The following is a 22863-nucleotide window of genomic DNA, read 5'->3' as shown; positions in this document are numbered from 1 at the left end:
ATATATATATATATACACACATATATATATATACTGCTGCTGCTGCTAAGTCGCTTCAGTCGTGTCCAACTGTGCGACCCCATAGTCGGAAGCCCACCAGGCTCCCCTGTCCTTGGGATTCTCCAGGCAAGAACACTGGAGTGGGTTGCCATATCCTTCTCCAATGCGTGAAAGTGAAAAGTGAAAGGGAAGTCGCTCAGTCGTGTCCGACTCTTCGCGACCCTATGGACTGCAGCCTACCAGGCTCCTCCATCCATGGGATTTTCCAGGCAAGAGTACTGGAGTGGGGTGCCATTGCCTTCTCCGATATATAGATATACACACACATTGTGAAATGATTCTCCCATCTAGTAAACACATCCATCATCTCACATATATTTATCTTATTTTTTCTCTCAGTGAGAACATTAAATTCAACTCTTTTAAAAAATTTCAATTATACAATAGTGTTATCAGTTATAGTCACGGTGTTATACAATTAGATCCTCAGAACTTGTTCATCTTATAATTGAAAGTTCTACCCTTTATACCAACCTTTTCCTATTTCCCCTGCCACCTTGCCCTTGGCAACTGTTTTTTCTACTCTCTGTTTCTATGAGCTCTTTTTTTTCCTTTAGATTTTACATGTACATGATACCATGCACTATTTGTCTTTCTCAGTCTGGCTTATTTCACCTAGCACAATGCCCTCCAGGTCCATCCATGTTGTTGCAAATGGCAATATTCCCTTCTTATGGCTGAATAATGTGTATGTGTGTATGTGTGTGCTAAGTCTCTTCAGTCATGTCCGACTTTGTGCAACCCTATGGACTTTCACCCGTCTGGCTCCTCTGTCCATGGGGATTCTCCAGGCAAGAATACTGGAGTGGGTTGTCATGCCCTCCTCCAGGGGATCTTCCTGACCCAGGAATTGAACCTGGGTCTCCTGCAATGCGGGCGGATTCTTTACCGCTGAGCCACCAGGGAAGCCTCAGCTGAATAATATTTCATTGTATCTATCTTCCACATCTATTCGTCCACTGACAAGACACGTAGGTTGTTTCCATATCTTGGCTATTGTGAATAATGCATCAGTGAATGTGGGAGTACAGATATCTCTTGGGAAAAAAAGAGCTTCTCGAAGTCAGAATTACGAGTGTAAGTTCCCGGTACTTTCCCACTCATGCCCTCTACTCCGCCCTATCGTATGTATTATTGTTTGAGCTGCCATGTGCTGTTTTACAGAAAACTTTCTTCACTTCTTATTCCTATGCTTGCATTAATTTTTTTTTTTTTTTTTGCCTTTTAGTTTCTTTTATATGGACTTGGTCCTTGATAGAATTTTGACTTGGCTACAGATTAAACCTTTTATAGAAAACTCTGAATAAGTTGTCTTATATGGCCAGAAGCTAGGAAAATATCCACTAGCCTCCAGAGTTTTGTGAGCAACTCTGGGGCTTCCTGTGACTGATGTGATGGTGTTAGAATTTCAGGAACAGATGCGACTGATCAGTCTTCCTTGAAATACTTGTGTTTGATGCAATTTCGTTTCACATTTTGTGCTTGACTTTCCCAAGTTGAGGTGTGAAATTCAAGCATTAGAGAAACCAGCAGGGCTTTCAAGTTGAAGTTAATAAAACACTCAACATGAACCTATGCAGTTCAGATTAATAAAATAAAATGTATGGGTGTGAGAGCCTAACCTCCCTCATCCAGAAGATAGCACCTTACAATTCTCTTTTCTGGAGTCCAGTGGGTTTCTTCTCCCCCGCTCCTTGGTGGCTCAGATGGTAAAGAATCTGTCTGCAATGTGGGAGATCTAGGTTCAATCCCTGGGTTAGGAAGATCCCCTGGAGAAGGGAAGTGGGTGTCTAGGCCACTGGACCAAGAGAGATGAAGAATCTACTTTGAAAACCCTTCTCCAATGATTCAGTAAAGTTCCATTTTTATCAAACAAAGTTATTATAATCTCCAACTCACTTCTCAAGATTAATAAAATGATTTTGAATGAACAGTATATGATAAATACATGTTGCTTTTAAAGGATGTAATATTATTATTAATGTTATTTTACAATTGGTAAAGATATAAGACTTTGAGTATTTAGTTTATTTGATTAAATGATTATACCTGTAAAACTTGCAGTTTTAATGAAATTAAAAAGTACTTTCTCCTTGGAAAGAAAACTACAACAAAACTACATAGTGTATTAAAGCAGAAACATCAGTTTGCTGACAAAGGTCCATCTTCAAAGCTATGGTTTTTCTAGTGGTCATGTATGGATGTGAGAGCTGGACCATAAAGAAGGCCAAGTGCCAAAGAACTGATGCTTTCAAACTGGTGCTGGAGAAGACTCTTGAGAGTCCCTTGGACTACAAGGAGATCAAACCAGTCAATCCTAAAGGAAATCAGTCCTGAATATTCATTGGAAGGACTGAGTCTGAAGCTTAAGAGCCAATACTTAGCCACCTGATGTGAAGAGCCAACTGATTGGAAGAGACCCTGATGCTGGGACAGATTGAAGGCAAAAGGAGAAGGGGGTGACAGAAGATGAGATGGTTGGATGGCATCACCAACTCAGTGGACATGAGTTTGAGCAAACTCCGGGAGATAGTGAAGGACAGGGGAGCCTGCATGCTGCAGTCCATGGGATTGCAAAGAACTGGACATAACTTAGTGATTGAACAAGAAACTGGTATGATCATGGCCCAGAACTGAATTTCTGTTCCAAATATGTTTTTAGGTTTGCACAGAGCACCCATCTTGTTCCAAAGGCAGACTATCTCTAGTCTCATCAGCCACCTCTCACATGCTGAGGCTAAAGTTTCAAATTTGCTAGTGGACAAATAACACAGCTTTCTCAGCCTACTAACGTAATTGGATAGGTGACCTTTGTATGTAAAAGCATAGTATTATAGACTTCACAAACCTTTGACATCATCTAGTCCTAATTCCTCCATTTGAAGTTGAGGAAATTAAACCTCAAGAGTATAAATGGGTTTGCCCAAAGTCACCCAGTTAGTGCCAGCGTTAGCATTAAAATCTGAATCTGTTGACAAATCCAGTGTTGTCCCTATGGCATTATGCTATAACCATTCTGGTCTAGAGTTCCCCTCTAAAATTTTCGGGTGCTTGGATTGAACACAAACCCCTAATGAGCCAGGGCCCAATTAAGTGCAGTACAATCTTTCGTGCCTCCAAATTCAACTAGAGATTTGTGGATGTTTGTTGCAACTCTCCAAGAGTACCACCCTTCTCTAGGCAGACAGCCAAAACCCATCACATCAGTCTGCCTTGTCTGCAGACAGACTGGCAGTGCAGGAACCTGTAGGGCAACTCGGAGCAGCATTCTTGAGACCAAAGGAAGCCAGCTGCTCTGATTGCAGCTGGTGATCACCAGGGCCCATCCTAATGAGGCTGACAGGGTTTCTGCCCTGGAGAACGTCCCACTGGCTGCATTCACAGATTAGGTCCATCAGTCACCTTCAATTATTCAGTCATGTTCTTTGGAGGACCTGCAATGCAGGGAATTATACAGTCTGTTTGTAATGTAGGGAGAAGTTTGGCTGTGAGTTGTAACCTTCCCAGATACGGTTTACAGGAAGGGATTCCCAGGCTGGACTTCTTGGAGACAGCCAGTGAAGTGTCCTTTTTATGGAAACTAGAGCCCTCATGACACGGACCTTCTATCATGGTTTCCAAGAGAAAGCAGAAAATGCATCTTCGTGATCCTTCTCAGCCCTGGGATTTTCTTTGAAAATAATATTTATTATGTATTTTTTCAGATTATAAAAGTAATGCATGTCTCATGGAAAATGCAGAAGATTACAAAGAAAATGAGAAGTACTCATATTTCCATTATGATGGGATTTAGTTCAGATTTTCCAGTCTGTTTTTTAGTCACATATAGAAGTATATACTTAGTTTTTTTAATGAAACTGTTATCTTACCCTGAAGTTCTAGGATTCTATAAAACATGCAGAACTAATTACAGTAAGTCCCTTGCTCAAAGCCTTGAATGCCATAGTTGCTCCATAAACATGCTAACTGAATGAAAAGGGGAACCATGATTTTTTGACTCGATTAGACTTGTTGAAGATCTCACAGTCAGACTATGCCTGAATCTTTTAATTTTTATGTTTTATTGAAGTACAGGTGGCTCAGATGGTAAAGAATCTGGCAGCAATCCAGGAGACCTGGGTTCAATCTCTGGGTTGGGAAGATCCCCAGGAGAAGGGAATGGCAACCCACCCCAGTGTTCTTGCCTGGAAAATCCCATAGACAGAGGAGCCTGGCAAACTACAGTCCATGGGGTCACAAAAAGTCAGACATGACTGAGCAACTAACACACACACATGCACACACACATGCACACGCACACACACACATAGTTGATTTACAATGTTGTGTGAATTCTTGCTGTACTGCAAAGTGACTCAGTTATACACACACACACACACACACACACACACACACATATATATTCTTTTTTATATCATTTTCCACTGTGGCTTATCCCAGGTCACTGAATATAGTTCCCTGTGTTATGCTAATGCATAATGTTGTTTATCTGTTTTGTTCTATATGTAATAGTTTGCATCTACTAGCTCCACTCCTAGTCCATCCCCCACAACCCTCCTTCCCTGTTGGCAGCTACAAGTCTGTTCTCTATGTCTGTTTCAGCTTCATACTACTACTAAGTCACTTCAGTCGTGTCCGACTCTGTGTGACCCCATAGACGGCAGCCCACCAGGCTCCCCCATCCCTGGGACTCCCCAGGCAAGAACACTGGAGTGGGTTGCCATTGCCTTCACCAATGCATGAAAGTGAAAAAGTAAAAGTGAAGTCGCTCAGTCGTGTCTGACTCTTAGTGACCCCATGGACTGCAGCCCACCAGGCTCCTCCATCCATGGGATTCTCCAGGCAAGAGTACTGGAGTGGGGTGCCATTGCCTGTGTCATATTTTAGATTGCTCATATATGTGATATCATATAGCATTTGTCTTTCTCTCCCTGACATACTTCACTTAGTATGAGAATCTCTAGTTGCATCCCTGTTGCTGCAAATGGCATTTTTCATTCTCTTTTATGCTTGAGTAATATTCCATTGTATATATGTACCACTTCTTTATCAATTCATTTGTCGATGGACACTTAGGTTGCTTCCATGTCTTGGGTATTGTGAATAGAGCTGCTATGAACATAGGAGTGTGTATATCTTTTAGAATTAAGAGTTTTCTTCTGGATATATGCCCAGAAGTGGGATTGTCTTGGCTATTGTGAATGCCTGAATCTTGACAACAATCTTCACATGCTAAAGAAACAAAATAAACTAGAAATTGAGTGCTTCCCTTCAAGAACATGTTCCCGCCCCAGCAGAGTATCAGTAGTCAATTATCTCCATTTTTTCGTGCTCATTATTTCAGGAGATTCCGTTTGATGAGAGAGCTGCACATACAAGAGACTTGCGAGAAGCATGGACCTTAGTGAAAAATGGCCTTTGGAGGAAGGAACCTGGCTGTCTCACGCTGGAGTTCATCATTTTGCCAACACCAGAGGGGGTATGGCTGCTTTTGCTGTCCCAGATACACACGGTTCTCTTCAACTCATGCATCCACTGGGTCAACCCAGCGGTACACACTACATGCCCAGTGCTATCTGCCTTTTCAAAACCAGCTGGGTGGAAAGGCGAAGGCATGGACTTTGGAGTCAGACAGACCCAGGTTCAGATACAGAATTTTCTCTTTATACGCCATGGGGCCTTAAGAAAATCTATTGTTTTCTCAGCCTTAACATGAGAGTAAGAATGCCTACTTGGAGGTTTGCAATGAGCACTATTAAGTAACGTAAGCTGTCATTGACTGAGCCCTTACCCGAGCTGAGTGGGAAGCCGGTCACATAGCTTTGAGCACCTAACATCCAGGCACTATTTTCTTGCCTGTCTCCCATCTCCTCCCCTCTCATCTCCTCTCCACAGCCCTGCAAAGATTAAGACTGGGGATAATGCAACCGGTATAACTGGCGTAGATTGGCTCACCTTCATTCTGTGTCCACATCCTAGCATCTGATTAATACAACTCAGTGTTTAAGTTCGGGATGTTGTTACTGTCCTGGCATGGAGCATACAGGTGTCAAAACCATACCCCTGACACAGGGAAGTGGTCCTCTGTCAGGTCCAAGGTCTGCCCCATTGCCCATCTAATGGGGATCCACTTTGGTAAGAGCTAATCTGTGGATGAGAAAACAGAGGCCACTGAAGTTAATGCATTCACAAGATGTTTTAGAAATGGTATGCCTCTCATTTGCTGTTATATATTCATTCACTCAATTAATAATGAGCAGCTACTACTTGCCAAGCACTGGGAATATAAGAAAGAGACTAAGATAGACACAGAGATCACCAGACTACATTCCCTACTGTACCCCATCTCTAAAATGGGGTAACTTAGATAGCAATAAACACTTACTTAATTTTTGCACTGCATCAGGGTACATTTTCCAACCAAGATGACTGCACACAATGGGAGTTTCCCCAGAGGGAAGCTTTAGGTTCTGAGAGAAGAAACTTGGATGCAGTCCAGACAAAAACCAATTGCTGTTCACTCCTACGCCCTGTCACATTGCCACCTGAGCCACTTTTTAGAGGTTCTTAAGCCATGTCTCCTCACAGCCCAGGGCACAAAGTTGAACCTCCTCAGCTCCACACACAGCCTGCCTTTCCTGGTCTGACCTCTGCCTGTCTCTCTAGACTCATCTCCTGCAGCTCCTCACTAAACACGAAGCCCTTCCTCATCACCGTATCTACCTCCTCCTGGATCCTTGAGTGCCTCACTCCCTCACACACCTGTGAGCCTCTGTAAAGATTGTCATTAGTATGTGCCTTCTACCTGGCCAGGTCCTGCTCATCTCTGAAGCTCCAGCTTCAGTCATCTCTTCTGTGATCTCTTCACCCGTCCACCCCCATCCTAATCTGAATGAGCAGTCCATCTTCAGAGCTGCCACAGAGCTTGCAGCTTTCCATGCCACAGAGTTTCTACATTGTATTGTCACTGTCTGCATCCTAGATGACCTGAGAGCCTCTCAGGGGCAGACGTCTTGTTTTATTTGCCTTTGTATCCCTTTCACAAGCAGCCTGGCAAATATTTGATACGTATTTGGTGGCTGGCTGGCTGGGTGGCTTGATGAATGAATGGATGTATGAATGAATGATGGCTGAGACCAGGTCCTCTGCATATTTCTGTGGTCACTGAGAACGTCTTTTGACTGTGGCAGCCCAGTGCATTGCACAACTGCTTCTGGAATCACTTCACCTTGCTTTGGGCACACCTAGAGCATTTTGCTCAGTGACCCCAGGCTTGTTCATCAAAGCTGGATGGCATAAGAGAGAATTAAGTAAGTATGGTTTGTCTGCATCATCCATCATAGAAGTTTAGAGCAGAAAGAAGCCTCAGGGGTCACTGTGACAACGGGGTGGCTAGAAATTCTACTGTGAGCAGTTCCAAGCATTACCACACATCTCCTTGAGTTCATCACATCATATATCTACAGTCTTTGGAGATACATCTGGCTTGTAGGAAGGGGAACCAGCCTGGTGTCTAGATCTGCCTGATGGAGAGGCACTGCTCTTGGGTAAGTGATGAGCATCTGGAGCTGATGGAAAAGCTTAGCTCAGATGGGCAGCAGATCCCTTGTTATCTGGCCCCAGTTCAGACAGTCGGTCTGTGATGTTGGAGGTGTCCAAGACAGACTTTGGCTGTGTTGTCCTTGTGGGTGAAGCACCCTCTCAAGGAAGCAGTATGATGAAATGTGAAAGTTCTTGTGAGCGGCTGGATTAGGGTGATTCTCAGGCTGGATTAAGCTGGGCTTCCCTGGTAGCTCAGTCGGTAAAGAATCTGCCTGCACTGCAGGAGACCCACGTTCTCTCCTTGGATTGGGAAGATCTCCTGGAGAAGGAAATGGCAATCCACTTAAGTACTCTTGCCTGGAAAGTCCTATGGATAGAGGAACCTGGTGGGCTACAGTCCATGGCATCTCAAGAGTTGGACATGACTTAGCAACTAAACCACCACTACCTCCAGAGGCCTAGGTCAGGGTTCAGGGAAAGGATGCAGGCCTTAAGAGGACTAGGTAGGGTGGCAAAATGGAAATATGGTGAAATGTTGAAATGAGGTGAGGAAACTCACACTCAGAAACAAACAAACTTGCACAGTGGGAGACCCCTGTGCCAGACTTAAGTCAGAGCTAGATGAATTACAAAAAAAATATTTGTAATCCCTCATTAGATAGATACCTTACACCGGACGTGACACTACACCTTTCTTTAGTATAGATAAAGACCATCACTGTTCATTCTCACAACAACCTTATTCTCCTTTTATGAATGAAAAAAATTGAGCCTGAAGATGCTGGGAAACTTGCTCAAGGTCACGGGCAATGTGGGGATTTGAACGGAGGTCTGCCTGACACTTAGCCATGCCAACTTATTGCCTGACGGTTCACCCTCCAAAACTAGCTACTCTGCCTTCTCAATTAAAGGCTCTGGGGGCCCAGTTACAGACTTTTTTTTTTTTTTTGCTGCTTATTTCGTTGTCACAGTAGAAAAGACAACTAGCTCTTAACAAGGCCAGAAAACCAACAGTGCTATCCCAATGTGTGGATTACCATCCAAGAGTCACCAATGGGCACCTCAGCTAATGCATTGCCAAGGCCTTGATCCACCTGCTTCGGACCATCTTCCCTTCACCCCTTACCCCACGTCCCCCCTCTCCCAACACTGGCTGGTCCCAGCTGCTCCATCTCGGAGGCTCACTGTGGGCTAATGGGGTTTACATTTCTAGCGAGCTACCAGGGAAAGTCCTGAAAGTGTGCAAGCCTTGAGATCTTATTCTTGGCTTCACGGAGTCCTTTGATGAACCGTGTTATCTGCCAGGGAGGCTCAGTCATCCTGGTGAGTCATGGGCCTGGAGGCAAGGCCAGTTCCAGGCAACATCTGGGCATCTCGGCTGCCATGAGGGTGGGTCAACCTCCTGGAAAGCTGGCTGGGAAGAGCCCAGGATGTCTGGGGGGGATACAGAATTTCTCCACGAAAGTCCCTCTGCCACTCCCAATGCCTACACTCTTAAAATCCCCTCAAGGGCCTGGGCCAAGGTTACGCAAATTTATTTTAAAGGCCTGGAACACATTTTCCAAATGAAATTAAATGCAGGGCCTGACACACAGAACAGAAGGGGGCCAGAGCCCTGGTTCTGACCACCGCCGCAGGCTCCTCTGATTCGCCAGCTGCCCCGTCAGACGTGGGGATTTGGCGCAGGAGGGGAGGTGTCCTCAGACCTTCACAGTGAATCCATAAAACACGTCTTCCTGTTATACGTGCGCTCACTCAGCTGTTTGGGAACCCTGTTGTCATTCACTCTTCCCAGGGGACCCACCTGCTTAAACTTATCATCAGGGAAGAGGCAGGAAGTGTGGGGAACATAACCTGGCAGCCAGAGCCAGGTGTGTCTAGAAATTTATTGGCGCTGTTTCCCCATTCTGGTTATAAAAACAGGAAGGGGTGGACTTCCCTCCTGCAGGAAGGAAGGACATTTTTCCAAGTGTAGTCTGGGTGCCAAGCACTGCTGTGGACATTATTTCATTTTGTTCACATCCTCACTCAAATCTCTTCAAGCAGTTACTATTACCCCCATTTTGCAGATGAGGAAACTGAGACTTGTGAAGACACAAATATGAAGTCCAGCTTGCACGGCAAACGACAGTAGAGCTCACAGTCACACTTAGGTCTTTGTTCTCCAGGGCTCTGCTCCATCCAGTTCACTTCCCCGTCAGTTTCAAGGGGGTAGCATCACATGTCTAGGAAGCTTGATCCTTTGAGTCTATTTCTTACCAAAAAAAAAAAAATTATTATTTGCTTACTTTTGCTGTATTGGATCTTTGTTGCTGTGTGCGGGCTTTCTGTAGCGGCAGTGGGCAGGGACTACTCTCCAGCAGCAGTCCGTGGTCTTCTCACTGCTGTGGCTTCTCTTGTTGCAGAGCACGGGCTCTAGGGCACGTGGGCTCAGTAGCTGTGGCCCACCAGCTCAGTCGCCCTGCAGCACGCGGCATCTTCCTGGATGAGGGATCAAACCAAATGATTAATTCCAATAAGCACTGCTCTGACTTAGACAACCTAAAGGCAGCACTCCACGAAATGTATCCAGGAAGATTCTGCATGCTTTCTCTAGTTTGAGTGAGTGGGGCTACTTTCTAATGGCAGGGTGAGGGCTTTTCACTGTGGTGGCTTGGGTACATGGGCTTGGCTGTCCTGCAGCATGTGGAATCTTCCCAGATCAGGGATCGAACTCGTGTCTCCTGCATTGGTAGCTGGATTCCTAACTGCTGGGCCACCAAGGAAGTCCTATTTCTTTAAAAAAAAAATTATTTTTTATTTTATAAAATAAAATTGGGTATAGTTGAGCTTTGTGTGTTTCTCCTGCATACAGGGTGGTAAAAAGATTGATACAACATAATCTGTCATCCCTGGTCTCCTATTGACATTTGCTTTAACAAGTTGCATAAACGTCAGGTTTTTTTTTTTTTTTTTACAGAGGAGATCATAGGCTAGGCAGGTATGGAGACTTGTTAAAGATTTAGTGGCAAAACTAAGGCGAGAACTCAGGCTTCTGCTTCTCCTTTCAGCACCTACATTGTTAAGGCCATAGTTTATTGGAAAAACCATTTTAATGTGAAAAAAAGAGAGGCTCTTGTGCACCAGGTAGACCCTATTTGCAATGTCTGAAAGAAGTGATTCCCTGGCAGGCCTCAGTCCAAAATGGGAGATGAGGATGGTCTCTGCATGTCAGCAGAAACTCACATCCATTCTATGGACCTCTTTTATAATGGTTTAGTTATAGATTTCAATGACACCAAATGTTTTTACCTTTCACCTTAACACAATGTATTTTGTCTGATTTCACTCAATAGATGCAGCTGAATGCAAGCTGGAAGTATATGATTTTCCTCTGCAGGGACCTTTTTCTGTGTGTATTTTTGGAATGGTTTATTCTGAGTCATAGCCACATATACCTTCTAGTCGCTTCTTGGCTCAGCCAGAGTTCATTTCCTTTGATATGATGCTGAGTGAAGAGTCTTAAATCTTCACCTCTATTCCATAGTTGGTAACAGGGGGTGTTACCTGGGGGTGGGAGGTGGGCTGGATGGCTCCAAGTTCATACACTTCATAAAACACTTTGTTGTTAGCATCTACTGCACTGGTATTTGAATTGTTCAGAGAACATGCTTAGCATTTTTACCAAAATGAATCCTTGTCTTCCTGTCAGACTTAGTACCATATCATCTCTTGGCTTGCACTGTTTCTGTAATTTTCGGGTGACATATAATGACATATAGGTGGCACTAGAGGTTAAAAAAAAAACCCGCCTACCCATGCAGGAGACATGAGACATGGGTTTGATCCCTGGGTGGGGAAGAGTCCCTGGAGGAGGGCATGGCAACCCACTCCAGCATTCTTGCCTGGAGAATCCCATGGACAGAGGAGCCTGGAGGATTACAGTCCATAGGGTCGCAGAGTCAGACACGACTGAAGCGACTTAGCACGCACGCACCCACAATTCTTCCATTAGGGCCATTTATTTCTTCTGGACAGTATCAAACACTTAAAGCATTCTCTGAGGCTTGATTTTCATTTAAAGGGAATGAAGCAACTCTGTTTTCTTTCTGCCTTGCATCAAGGATTATTAAAAAAAAAAAAAGTGGGGTTTGCTTAAAGAAAAGAATATTAAACCCTAGGAGAAGAGAGATGTCCTTTGGGCCATTTCAGCCCTGGAGCTAATGCTGAGACACCAATTAGATGAAAATTCTCTTTGATGAAACCCTATGGGTGGGCACATATGTGCCCCTGCTGTTCTCTGTCCGCTGTCCTAAGAGGATGCACACAGAGACGGGATAAGAGCAGAGTCAGACCGGCCCCGGGCAGCCACGGCCTCTCTCTTGTCTCCTAAATCAGTCTCGCCCTCGCTCCCCAGAGTGGGGAGAGGAGGAGGGGCAAGCTTCGCATCTCCACTCCCTTCTGCCATTAACTAGCAGAGAGCCTCCGGAGACAGAAGGCTACCTGCAGAGAACGTGAGCCAAGGGCAACACCAGGGAGAACAGGGAGGCAGGGGGAAGGTTTAGCTCTCTCCTCCTTGTCTTTCATGCTTGAAATCGGTGACCTCCCAGGGGTAGGGATCGGGAAGGCTGTGCACAAATCCTAGCCTGTGGCCACCATCCTAACTTACTACAGCATCCATGCAGCTTTTTCTTGCAAAGGGAATTGATAGCATACCTTGGCCGAAAAATAACCTTTTCCCTATGTGGCATTTGTTTTCTCTTTTTAACTTTTTGTTTTTAAGTTTTTGGCGGCATCACAGGGCACGTGGGATCTTAGTTCTCTGACCAGGGATCAAACCTGCATTCCCTGTATTGGAAGCATGGCGTCTTAGCCACTGAACCACCAGGGAAGTCCCCCTAGGGTGGCATTTAGACTTCTCATTTATCTCTTGGGGGAAGAAGTCACCTCCTGTATGAGGCCTGTCTCCTCCTTTTCTCCATTGACCAAGGGGCCTGTGGTATGAAAGCAGCCCATCTAGCCTGGCCCTCCCTGTGGCCTCTGCTCCAAGCAGCGCTGCAGCAAGGCAGGCCCTGGCCCCGCCGCAGCAGAGGCAAGCCAGGGGCTGATGGCATCCCCAGCCTCCTGGGGGCAGGGGCTGGTACGCAGCTACCATCCTGCCCACCATGCAGGATATTAGTGATGGCTGCTTTGCTAGAAACACCTCCAGAAGCATTTTCCAGTGCTTTTAACTCTAGAAAAATGGACCGAAGAATTCCTTTGATTTTAGCATTATGTTTCATGTTGCCACGTGAGCACAGCTCCTGGGTGGAGGGATGAGAGCTCTGCTTAGTGAGTTTCCAGGATAACTGAAGTAGAACACTTTAAATACCTACATACTGTTCAAGATTTTACTGTTCTATACATAACAGTTGATAAGACTTTTTTTCCAAAGATTTGTTTATACACTTTCTTGCCCTACTGAGAAAATAGTCATATCTCAGTTTATAAACTGAGAAAATAGTCATACCTCAGTTTATGATTGGGGTTGGACCAAGATCTCATTTAGAAATGCAGTGTCTTTCATTCAGAAGCTATCATAGGATACCTAACTTGTTTCAATAATTCATAAACATGTTTGAATGTGCCTAAAAAGCAATCTCGAGCACGCAAGAATCTGTGGATGTTATTTCAGTTTGTGGATGGAAACTGAGAAAGGAGGACTTCCATTTTCTCAGTTTATACCCATGGGGACTAAATGTCTTTTTCTTTCCCCTTGAATATATATTATTTGCTTATATAATAAAATTAATTTAAAACATTTAAAGTTTGATGTATTATATAAAATTATTAATATTAATGAATAATATATTACTAACTTTATATATACGAAGAAATAGTAAAGCTAGAAGTTGGGTTCCCAGGTTAGCTCCCAAAAGTCTGCTCAAATCATGTAGCGGGTAATAGTAAGAGTGGAGATGAGCCATCAGCCCCCTGTTGTACTATGTTTCTATGGAAAACCTGAGTCCCAGAAATAATTCACCCTGAGCCCCAGAAATATTTCCTTCTTGCTGCTTTCTCTCCACATGTCCCACTTTCTAATAAATGCTGCCCTAGAAATAAGATCAGAGATTGCTTCCCTGTCTTTAGAGGCCATAGCAGCAGGAAGCCCACTCTCCTTCTGTGGTGGTTGAGTTGCTAAGTTGTGTCTGACTCTTGAGACCCCATGGTCTGTAGCCCGCCAGGATCCTCTGTCCATGGTGTTTCCTAGGCAAGAATATTGGGGTGGGTTGCCAATTTCTTCTCCAGGGGATAATCCCGACCCAGGAATCGAAGCTGGGTCTCCTGCCTTGCAAGCAGATTCTTTATCGACTGAACTACAAGGGAAGCCCCACTAGGAGAGTCAAAAAAAAGGACTCCAGCATGCCCAAGCCTTCTGTGTGGGAGAGAAAGGAACATTTCTTCCTTAGCGTCCACAGTGTCCAGCACTGTGCTTGGTCACACTTAACCTGCTCAGCTTCTCCCAGCAATACGGTATTAAGTATTATCATCAGGAAACTGAAGCTCTGGGAGATCTAGTAACAACCCTGTGATTTCTCCCCTAATAATTTGACAGAACTGAGATTCCAACCTATAATATTGTGTACTCTCTTTTATAACTTCCCAGCAGAACAATTTCTTTTTATATTGGAGTATAATTGCTTTGGGCTTCCCTTGTGGCTCAGCTGGTAAATAATCCACCTGCAATGTGGGAGACCTGGGTTTGATCCCCAAATTGGGAAGATTCCCTGGAAAAGGGAATGGCTACCCACTCCAGTTTTCTGGCCTGGGCAATTCCATGGACTCTATAGCCCATGGGGTTGCAAAGAGTCAGACATAACTGAGAGACTTGCACCCTCACTTCACATAATTGCTTTATAATGTTGTGTTAGTTTCTGCTGTACAACAAAGTGACTCAGCTATTATGTATACATATATCCCCTCCCTCTTGAGCCTCTTCCCTCCATCCCACCCCTCTAGGTCATCACAGAGCACCGATCTGAGCTCCCTGTGCTATACAGCAGCTTCCCACTAGCTGTCTATTTACACATGATAGTGTATATGTCAATGCTATTCTCCCAGTCTGCCCCATCCTCCCCTTCCCCCGCTATGTCCACATGATCGTGCTCAACATCTGCATCTTTATTTCTGTCCTGTAAATAGAATAGTACCTGTCATGTGGAGTAAAGTAAGTCAGAAAATCAAATATTGTATATTAACGCATATATATGAATCTAGAAAAATGGTACTGATTAACTTATTTGCAGAACCATTTCTTTATAAGAGGTCTATAAACATCCGGTTTGGTTATTGCCTAAGGTTAGGAAGGTCTTCTGAACCTATTGGAAGGTGAGCAACATGAGGACAGGAACCCGTTCTGACCACTATTGTATCTGCCTTGCCTCGCAGATGCATTGCCTACCATCCTGAAAGCATGGTGTGTATGCTTAGTTGCTCAGTTGTATCTGACTCTTTGCAACCCCACAGACGATAGCCTGCCAGGCTCCTCTGTCCATGGGTATTCTCCAGGCAAGAATACTGGAGTGGGTTACCATTCCCTTCACCGGGGGATCTTCCTGACCCAGGGATGGAATCAAGGTCTCCTGCACTGCAGGCAGATTCTTTACCATTTGAACCACCAGAGAAGCATGGTACTTCCCCATAAGTATTGTTTGACTAACAGGAAATGTTATTGTTTTCTCTGCTTTGCTTCCTAAGATAGAAAATTGGAATCATATATTTTAGAAAAATTGTCAACAACAAATATTAAAACAAGAAAAATATTTTTTCATTAACTTTCAGCTGATTAGGAAATTTAAATAACTGAAGGGCTGTAAGAAAAATTCTTAGCTTATGAGTCATCCATTTATAGGGAACAAATTGAAAGGGAGTCCATTGTGAGTTAGAACAATCTGGCAGGCTCCAGAACCTAATCACCTGGTAGAATATTTGTAATGCTCTTCCTATGGGGAATGCCTGATCCTAATTCCACATAACTAACTTTCAAGGAAACTCTTAGAAAGCAAACTAAGAGGTGGGACCATGTACATTGCTTTTAAATGGAAGCATAATCTGTGGTTAGTGATTCCTTTCAGTAACTCGAAGTCATTAAAGAAGAGAAAAGAGCCTCATTTTCCTCAGCTGTGAAAGAGCATACCATCTAATAATAACTAACATGTACTTGATTTTCATAGTGTGACAGTCTCTATTCTACAGGCTCTAAATGCTGTAGTTTATTGCATTCTTGCTACAACCTTATGAGTTAGGTATAATTATTATCTCCATTTTTATAGAAAACTAAGGTTAGCAGAAATTAAACTACTAGTTAATAGTGAATCTGGTATTAGAGCCAAGGTCTGGTTGATCCCTAACCAGACCTTGGTGCTCATACCAAAGCCCTCTGTAGACTGTCCCTCTTGGAATGCAAAGGCTAGTTGCCTCCTGATCCGATGGGGAATTGGAAGCGACGGGGGAGCCTGGTGGGCTGCCGTCTATGGGGTGGCACAGAGTCTGACACGACTGAAGTGACTTAGCGGCAGCAGCAGTCCTGCAAACAGGCCATCTGAGCTCACCTCCTCATGGCATCAGGGAGCCAAAGGCTCCTACTCAGATCAAGAACTGACCATTGGAATTTGGCAGTGCCAAGGTCAGTCTTGACCTTGACAAGAGCTACTCTGGAAGAGTGATGAGCTATAAGCCTGTTTGCCTTTAAGATTAAAGGGAGACAGTGGAAACAATGAGTGTAAACAATTCTTTGATGAATTTTGTGGTAAACTGTCACTGAAACTTGAGATCGGTAATTGGAAGAGAGAAGTAGAATTGGAAAAGATTTTTTAAAGATAGAAACATAATAGCACATTTGTATAGTGATGGGAATGATCCAGAACAGAGGAGAACATCAACTTAGAGAAGAGAGGTGGGGAGAAATCCATGTGAGAGGGCACAGAGGATCTGATACACAGCGGAGGAGTTGGTCTCAGCTGGAAAATGGATGGTTCATCCATAGTAACTAGAGAGCAGGAGAGTAAGTAAACCAGGCAAACAGAGTGATTGCTGGGCTGCACCAATGTCCACTTGAGGCTAGTGGTCACACACTGAAAATAAGACCAGTCGGCATGATGCTGTGCTTCTCTGATCATGTATCACTGGGTGCCGGCAGAGAGAAGATGAAGAAATAGACTTTATCAGGGGTATGGTTTTCCCAAAGACTTAGTAGACAGAGAGAGAGGTGGATTTGAAGGGGTATATAAGAGAAATGAGTAAACCTAGAAACTAGGGCGGTTAAAAGAGAAAGGAATGTCAGGAGGGAGAGTAACACAGAAAAGATCACAGGATCAGCAAATTACAGGAGCGGTTGGGGTCAAGGAGACATTGGGTGAGGATAACAGGAAGAATAAGCTGGAAAGCTTGGAAGGCTGGGTGGTGGTGATAGGAGAGTGGAATGCTTGGTGTTGAGATTACAGATGGTGTTACTAGAAGGGCAGGAAGCTGGGATAGCTGGAGGTGCAGGAAGGGAGAGGATGTTGAAGAGCTGAGAGACCAGAGTACGAGAAGAATCCACTGGTAGATTTGGAAATAAAAATTATCATGGGAATGGTATTGGGGAAAGTGACAGTGATCCAGATGCCAACACCTTCAAGAAATGAGGTAGAATAACACAGAGGTCTGTAGACGGCTGCAGTGAGTAAGGGTTGTAGACAATGTGCTCTGTTATTTTCAAGGACAGCCAGGTTTCCATCAGAGTGAGGAGTTGAAAGAAAATTTGACAAACCATGAATGAAAGTGAAAGTGAAAGTTGCTCAGTTGTGTCCAGCTCTTTGGGATCCAGTTCATGGAATTCTCCAGGCCAGAATACTTGAGTGGGTAGCCGTTCCCTTCTCCAGGGGATCTTCCCAACCCAGGAATCGAACCCAGGTCTCCCACATTGCAGGTGGATTCTTCACCAGCTGAGCTACAAGGGAAGTCCAAGAAAACTGGGGTGGGTAGCCTATCCCTTCTCCAGGGGATCTTCCTAACGCAGGAATCGAACCGGGGTCTCCTGCATTGCAGGTGGATTCTTTATCAACTGAGCCATCAGGGAAGCCCATGAATTCCTGAAAACAAATGGAGGTTTTCAGGAGATGGGAGGGGATGTCTTGATATGTGCAAAGATTCACCCAAGCACATTCACTTTTTGGATTTCAGAGCTCAGATTGTCAGGAGTGGGGAAAACAGAAGAGGATAGAGAGAGAGGCTGGGCAGTTCAAGAATGGTTGCTTTGGGGTGTTCCTTGGCCTAGTGGTTAGGATTCTGGGCTTTCACTGCTGTGGCCTGGTTCAGTCCTTGGTCAGGGAACTGAGATATCCCTCAAGCCACTCTCAGGGCAGCCAACAGAAAAGGAAGAAGAAGAAGAACGGTTACCCTGGTGCGGAAGGAGGACAGTCTCAGCTTGGTCCCCGGCCATTCCTCCGTGGGCACTCGGGCCAGGGTGCCTTCTTTCTGTCCTCCACGGTAAATTGTAGACTGACAGTAGAACACTCAGAGATGACTGAGGTTTACAGAATGAGATCACCTCAGCACTGGTCCACGGGCCCTCGGGCTGCTGCAGCTGGGGATCTGATCAGTCTGAGACTACAGAAGGTCCGGATGTTGCCCAGACTGTTAACTCTCCAACTATCAGTGTCCAAGGCCGGGGATGGAGAAGAGACAGCCGTTTTCTATGTCTGCGCCTTCCTTCCTCTGCCTCCTCCCAGCATCTCTAGAGCATTTTCCCATAGCCCAGGGCCCTCCTGAGTGAGGCATCAGTCAGTCCTGGTAGAAACACATAACGCATCTGTACAAGTTATTCAGACCACTGACCTGGGGAGGGAGACTCCCGCAAGCTGACATCAATTTCTTTAGGACCTACAACTCAAATTTTCAGACCCAAACTTTTGTTTCTACATTCTGTACGTGAAACTGCGCAACTCTTTTTATATTAGAAGGAATATGGCTCTGCTCTCTCCTGACACGTGTGCGCGCGCGCGCACACACACACACACACACACACTCACAACGATGCGCAGTCGTACATAAGTTATTTAACTTCTGAGCCTCAGTTTCCCTACCTGTGAAATGAAGGCATATTATCTTCCCTGCTAGTCTCTTAAGAGGAAGAAATATTGCTTGGAGTGAAGTCAGATTTCAGGTTCAAAGGAGAGGGTTGAGGGTGTTGGAAACCCTTCCTTGCTGCAGGGAATATTCAAGCTCTGAAACTCCTGCTTTTTCCCAGGAGAAGCAAAGCAAAAAAAAAAAAAAACAAAACACGATTTCCCAAGCATCGGAACAGGACAGACATAATACAAAAATGCAGAAATCGTTTTACAACTGGTTACACGCTCGTTTGTAATAAATGGTCAGAGAAAGGGGAGATGGGGAAGATGCCCTCCCACCAGGAGTCGGGAGGCAGCGCGCGCGCCGCTGGCGAGCGTGAAGGCCGCGGTCGCCTAGCAACGGATAGCGGGGATGCGCACGGGCGCTCCTTCGGGTGGGCTCAGGGAGCTCGCCGCCGCCGCCGTTGCGCGCTCTCGGGCCTCCCAGACCCGCTAGGAAACTTTGGGGCTCCTGGGCGCTGGGGCGTCGACACTAGACCCGGGGGACGCCGCGATGCGCCCCGCGGGCTGAGGGAAGAGGGGGAGGTCGCTGCCTGGCGCGCCCGGCCGGGGGATCCATGGGCTCGCACCTACGGAAAGTTGGCGCGCACCTGCCTGCGCCCAGAAGACGCTTGGTTCCTGGGCCGAACTGCTCCCCGCCAAGTTTCTTTAACGATTTCTTCCCCCCAGTGGATCTTGCATCTGGAACCCCGTGAGGCCCTGGGTTCACGGATTTCCGTCTCTGGGAGAGAGAAACGCGCGCTTTTCTAAGGGACCTGGGCGGTAACTGATTTTTAATCGATTAGCCCTGGAAGGTTAAGATTCTATTTTTGTTTTCTGCTTTTCTTCTTCCTCCAGACAACGAGTTTGTGGAAGCCTCTCCCACGCCCTACAGCCCGGAGGAGTTCGGTAAGTCTGCCCCTTTTGCCTTTAGCCCGAGGGGCGGAGAGAAAGGGCTGGCCGGGGGAATCTCGCCCTGCTGCACGTTCCTTTTGCGGTGAGAACTGGTCTTTTCCTGAAGCGTGAGCTTTGGAGGTGGCAGGGGTGAGAGTCGGCTGTGCGGTGTGTGTGTGTGTGTGTGTGTGTGTGTGTGTGTGTCCTGGTCTTTGGTGACGCTCCCAGGAGCGCGCCACAGCAAACTTCCTGATCTGCGGGCCCCTGCAAGCAGGCGGTCTCATCCTGCCTGGAAAGATGCAGCTAGCCGGTAAATGCCACAAGAAGGACATCGTGTGGCTACTCCCTAACCTGAATTTAATGAAGTCCAGGGCCAAAAACGTTCAGGTAATTAAATTTCAAGACCTGGGAGCTGCGATCGCCCTTGACGTCTGTTTTTCCTCCAGGTGTCTGGGAATAGGGCATTTCATCCTCTTCCGCCTGTCATTCTAAGTGTAGATTTGTGGTGGGTGAGCCAGGACACACTTGTCAGAGACAGACTTCCTCCCACGAAGAGAAGGACATTTGCGTTGTTGGGATATCTCCGAGTATTCCTGCCACCCAGTCTCGTTTGGTAGCTTAGTGGTTGATTTTTGGTTTTGGTTTTCTTTCTCATTCTCGGTTTCCTTAAGCCGCTAACAATATGGGCTGTCAAGTCTGTCCCTGCTGTTCTTTTATCACCAGCTTGAACATCTCGCCTTCCTTCCATGAAATGACAGCTGTTTAAAAATGTTTATCCACAGTGAGGCTCTGAGCCTTGGGTACCATTTGTCTGATCATCCTTTCCTCCTGATCTGTGTGTCCTCGGCAAGACCCACACTGGCTGAAGTTAATTAAATTCCATTGCAGCAAGGACTTTCATCCATTTCTAAGAGCCAGGCACCCAAAATAGGTCTGGATCAAGAGAGGCGTTCTGAGGCAGGGAAGAGGACCTTGTTTTATTCAGAAAATGTGTTTCTGACAAGTTCTGAGGCAATCACATCTCTGGGAAAGGAATCACAAATTAAATGCATGAATAAAACTAGCTTCTGAAGGGACACTGTGGTGAGCCGTTTTATGAAATGGAAATGACATCTAAACCATAGCTTTGCATGAAGCAGTTTCTGAAGAGGGCAGATTCCTGGTGATCTGCTCTACACGTGTTTAATTGTGTGTGAATGACACCAACATTGGTGCTTTACATGGGACAGAAGGTGTTTGGTTCTCTTAAATTATAGATAAGTGTCAGCCATGGCAGAATGAGCATTCCTTGCTCCGAGAAACCACCTGTATAAACACCTAATAGTTTGCATTCACAGAACGATTTATGTACCTGAAAGGCCCAGGTGATTGATCCTCTTTTGTTTCCATCTCTCCCTTTGGGACTAACAGACTGGACGGTCCAGCTGATCAGTAGGGGGAGCCCTTCAAATCAGCAGTAGAAATTCAGAAAACAGCATTTTTTTCCCCTTCAGCTCCTCTGTGGGGAAAACCCAGTTTTTCATGAGGAGGTGAGAGTGTTATAGGAATCCTGGGGTTCCCTCCTGGGCTCTGGGATGCAAGATGATTGAGAATACAAAATAAGATAAAATACAGAGTCAGAGTTTGAGACCAAGTTTCTGGCTGCTATGCCTTCCTTAGTATAGGCTTGTGCTCAGTCGTGTCCGACTCTTGCAATCCCATGGACTGCAGCCAGCCAGGCTCAGCTGTCCATGGAATTCTCCAGGCAAGAATACTGGAGTTAGGTGCTATTTTCTACTCCAGGAGATCTTCCCGACCCAGGGATTGAACCCTTGTCTTCTGCGTCTCCTGTGTTGATGGAGAGATTCTTTACCACTGAGCCACCTGGGAAGCCCTTGCCTGCTTTAGTAGATCTGTTAACCAGTCTGTTTTCTCATCTTTGAAAAGCAGGGGTTGTGCCAAGCAGCCCCTAAGGCATCACCCAGTTCCAGCCTCCTGAAATCTTAAGCCAAAGGAGGCATGTGGCTCTTGGGTGTTTATTATTTACACTGGGTGCCATACTGCTTGGGTGCATGGTGTCTCCAGAGGGATTTCCACTTCCTGACAGAGCAGCTCATTGGCTGAGACTGTGTTGTTTCCATGCTATTCAGGTCAAAGAGGGAGCTGGCATTTTTTCCCTTGAAAGAATCGTGATACTTTTCGGTGCTTTCCTTAGACACACAGCAGGAAAGATTACCCTACAGCAGTTGATGAGCTTGTCAAGCAGCCATTCTTTCTGAAGCACGAAAGAGCACAGATTCACCCTTTGGCCAGGATCTTAGGGACCCGGAGAAGGAGGGAGGGAGGCCATGAAGACTTAGTTTGAATTCTATCACTGCGCTTACCTGTGACCTTGGGCAGATGACAAAACTGCTCTGAGCCTAGATTATCTCTCAACCTAATTGCAGACCTTGCATGACTGTGGTCAATGGTGTGTGTAAAGTCCTAACCCCACATGTTGTATGTGCAGATATTCAGGAAGTGCTTATGGCTGTTAATTCATTATTATTATTATTATTCAGTTAAAAGACACATTTCCAATGCATGAAGTATGGACTAGCTCTCACCAATTGTCCCAACCTATTAACTGAAACCATTTTTATTTCTAGAAATTCCTCTGTAATTTGCTTATTCTTCAAACAGATGCTCAGAAATGGTGATCGGGTCATTTGAATTATCTAGTGATTTGTTTTGGAGCTGCATGTGGAATGGTGTTCCGTCGAGGGTCTTCAGTAACAGTGCCACTACTTTCTCGTGATGCGATAGGTTCACGCATCACAGGTAGTCTGCTTCAACTCCAAATTTTCATATCAGTCTCCAAATAAGCTATGACTAGCACTTTGGGGCATTTATTCTCAGTGTTGAAGCAAGATCACGTAATGAATTTAAGTAACCAAAAGGGGGTTTGTGTTCCTCTGCACTCCTACTTTCTGCCCTCTGACCACCCTGAGGCATCTCTCGTGCCCCCAAGAAGTATGTCACACTTCCTGTTTCTCGGGCCTCTGAGTAAAATAAACTTTTGTTTCCCCCTACAAAACAAAAAGGAATTTTTGAAAAGGCAGTGAAAATAGGAGTCTAACTCGAGATGAATGCTGTGTTGAAGGTGTCTTCTGATGGAGAGTCCAGAAATATGCCCTGTCTCCTGTGATGGTACCATTTTCTAGAGGCAAAATCCGCATCGTCCTTCCATAGCCCTTCTATAGCCCCATGTGTAGGTAGAGATGATGGCCATTGGAGAGGG

The 22863-nt window shown here is 45.4% G+C and overlaps 1 protein-coding gene across 3 annotated transcripts in view; it reads left to right on the top strand.

Moving 5' to 3' along the window:
• AMOTL1 (angiomotin like 1) overlaps positions 1-22863 on the top strand; it is a 199882-nt gene that overhangs the window by 26083 nt on the left and 150936 nt on the right. For 2 of the 3 annotated variants that reach the window (XM_055547757.1, XM_055547755.1), the window contains exons 2-3: positions 5405-5539; positions 19569-19619. In XM_055547757.1, coding sequence (XP_055403732.1) covers positions 5455-5539; positions 19569-19619 — 136 coding nt within the window. In that variant the 5' untranslated portion in view covers positions 5405-5454. The remainder of the gene's footprint in view (positions 1-5404; positions 5540-19568; positions 19620-22863) is intronic. The other variant, XM_055547756.1, reaches the window with a different exon arrangement.

The sequence above is a fragment of the Bubalus kerabau genome, chromosome 15 (assembly GCF_029407905.1).
Source record: "Bubalus kerabau isolate K-KA32 ecotype Philippines breed swamp buffalo chromosome 15, PCC_UOA_SB_1v2, whole genome shotgun sequence".
Taxonomy (NCBI): domain Eukaryota; kingdom Metazoa; phylum Chordata; class Mammalia; order Artiodactyla; family Bovidae; genus Bubalus; species Bubalus kerabau.
This window is presented reverse-complemented; position numbering and strand designations above follow the sequence as displayed.